This window comes from Sciurus carolinensis, chromosome 17 (assembly GCF_902686445.1).
Source record: "Sciurus carolinensis chromosome 17, mSciCar1.2, whole genome shotgun sequence".
NCBI lineage: Eukaryota > Metazoa > Chordata > Mammalia > Rodentia > Sciuridae > Sciurus > Sciurus carolinensis.
Window position 1 is genome coordinate 8,841,353 of NC_062229.1, and position 1,710 is coordinate 8,843,062.

Consider the following 1,710-nt stretch of genomic DNA (forward strand, 5'->3'; position numbering starts at 1 on the left):
GCCCATCATTTATTCTTCTCAATGGATGGAGAGCCTTTTGATGTACCGCTTCACATTGTCTTTGGTTCCAGAATATTTTCAAGATTATTTTCTGCTAGTATTTCAAGAGCAGTGTTTCTTTTCTGTCTTCAGCATATAGAGGGATGTAACTGGTGCAGAGACACACCAGCCATCAGCTCTGAATCTCTGGTGTTTATCTTTCACTTCATTATCTCTCTGAGAGCAAGCTCCTCGGCTGAAGAAGTCTCCTCAGAGCTCCCTTCAGTTCCCTGTTCCTGAGGCTATAGATGAAGGGGTTCAGCATAGGAGCAACCACAGTGTACATCACTGAGGCGACTGAACCCCTTCTGGAGGGATGGGATGTTCCAGAAGTGAGGTAGACCCCAAGTCCAGCACCATAGAACAAGGAAACCACCGAGAGGTGAGACCCACAGGTGGAAAAGGCTTTGTACTTACCTCCAGCAGATGAAATGCCCACTATGGAGGAGATGATTTTAGCATAAGAGTAAAGGATCCCAGACAAGGGAATAATGCCCAGAAGGCCAGTTACACAATACAGCAGGACGTCATTGGCAAAGGTGTCTGAGCAGGCCAGCTTGAGGATCTGAGCAAGTTCACAGAAGAAGTGGGGGACTTCTGTTTCTTTGCAGAAAGACACCCTCAAAACCATCAAACTCTGCAGCAAAGAATATGTCAGGCAGATTACCCAAGAAAGCAGAAGCAGAAGACCACAAAGGTGAGGGTTCATGATGACTGTATAGTGTAGGGGGTGACAGATGGCCACGAAGCGGTCATAGGCCATCACGGTCAGTAGCAAACTGTCCAACCCAGAAAAAATCATGAAAAAGTACACCTGGGTAAGGCAGGCTTCATATGTAATTGCTTTGCTCTGTGCCTGGGTGTTCACCAGCATCTTTGGGACTGTGGTGGAGGTGAAACAAATGTCCACAAAGGACAGGTTGGAGAGGAAGAAGTACATGGGGGTGTGGAGGTGGGGGTCAGAGCTGACAGCCAGGAGGATGAGCAGGTTCCCCAGGATGGTGACCAGGTACATGGACAGGAACAACCCAAACAGGAGAGGCTGCAGGGCCTTATCCTCCCACAGCCCCAGAAGGATGAAGTTTGAAATAGCTGTTTGGTTCCCTGGTTCCATGTAACTCATGGAAACTGGCCTGAAAGAGGAAAGCGTATTTAAAACAGGAATGTGCCATGCATTTAAAAACCATTCACTCATGAGCCTGATGTTTTATCTAAGCAATTTTGTTTTCTACAGCTGACCACTTTTCTGTGCCCTGACCACCAGCACCTGCAATGCCTACTCTTTTAAATACTCCATAAGTACTCCATACTATGCAGAGATCTCCTTTGCATTGTCTCTGACCCATGGCAATTCCTCCTCTGTTGTTTAATTCCTGAGAAAGAACCATCATCCTCATTCATACCTCCTTTCTGTCTTGCAGCTGTGGTCTCCTCTCATCCCAGGAAAATGGAGAGAGAGAGAAAGAGAAAGAGAGAAAGGGAGAGGGAGAGAGATATCAGTAGGAGTTTCAGAATGTCATGGCCAGTTAGTGCCTTCATGCCTTTGACCAGTGTCATGAAACAGAATCTCTCCTGTCTCAAGTTCAACTCACATAACACTGTGCAAATTTTTCATAGGAAATTCCTCTGTTATTATAGTAATATCTCCAGCCCTGTCCTGATCTGTCCCTC

The 1,710-nt window shown here is 46.4% G+C and overlaps 1 protein-coding gene across 1 annotated transcript; it reads right to left on the reverse strand.

Moving 5' to 3' along the window:
- Positions 1-208: 208 nt before the first annotated feature.
- On the reverse strand, positions 209-1,153 carry LOC124967965 (olfactory receptor 7D4-like). The gene has a single exon (XM_047530389.1). It carries the CDS (start codon positions 1,151-1,153, stop codon positions 209-211), a length of 945 nt encoding a protein of 314 aa, XP_047386345.1.
- Positions 1,154-1,710: the final 557 nt, after the last annotated feature.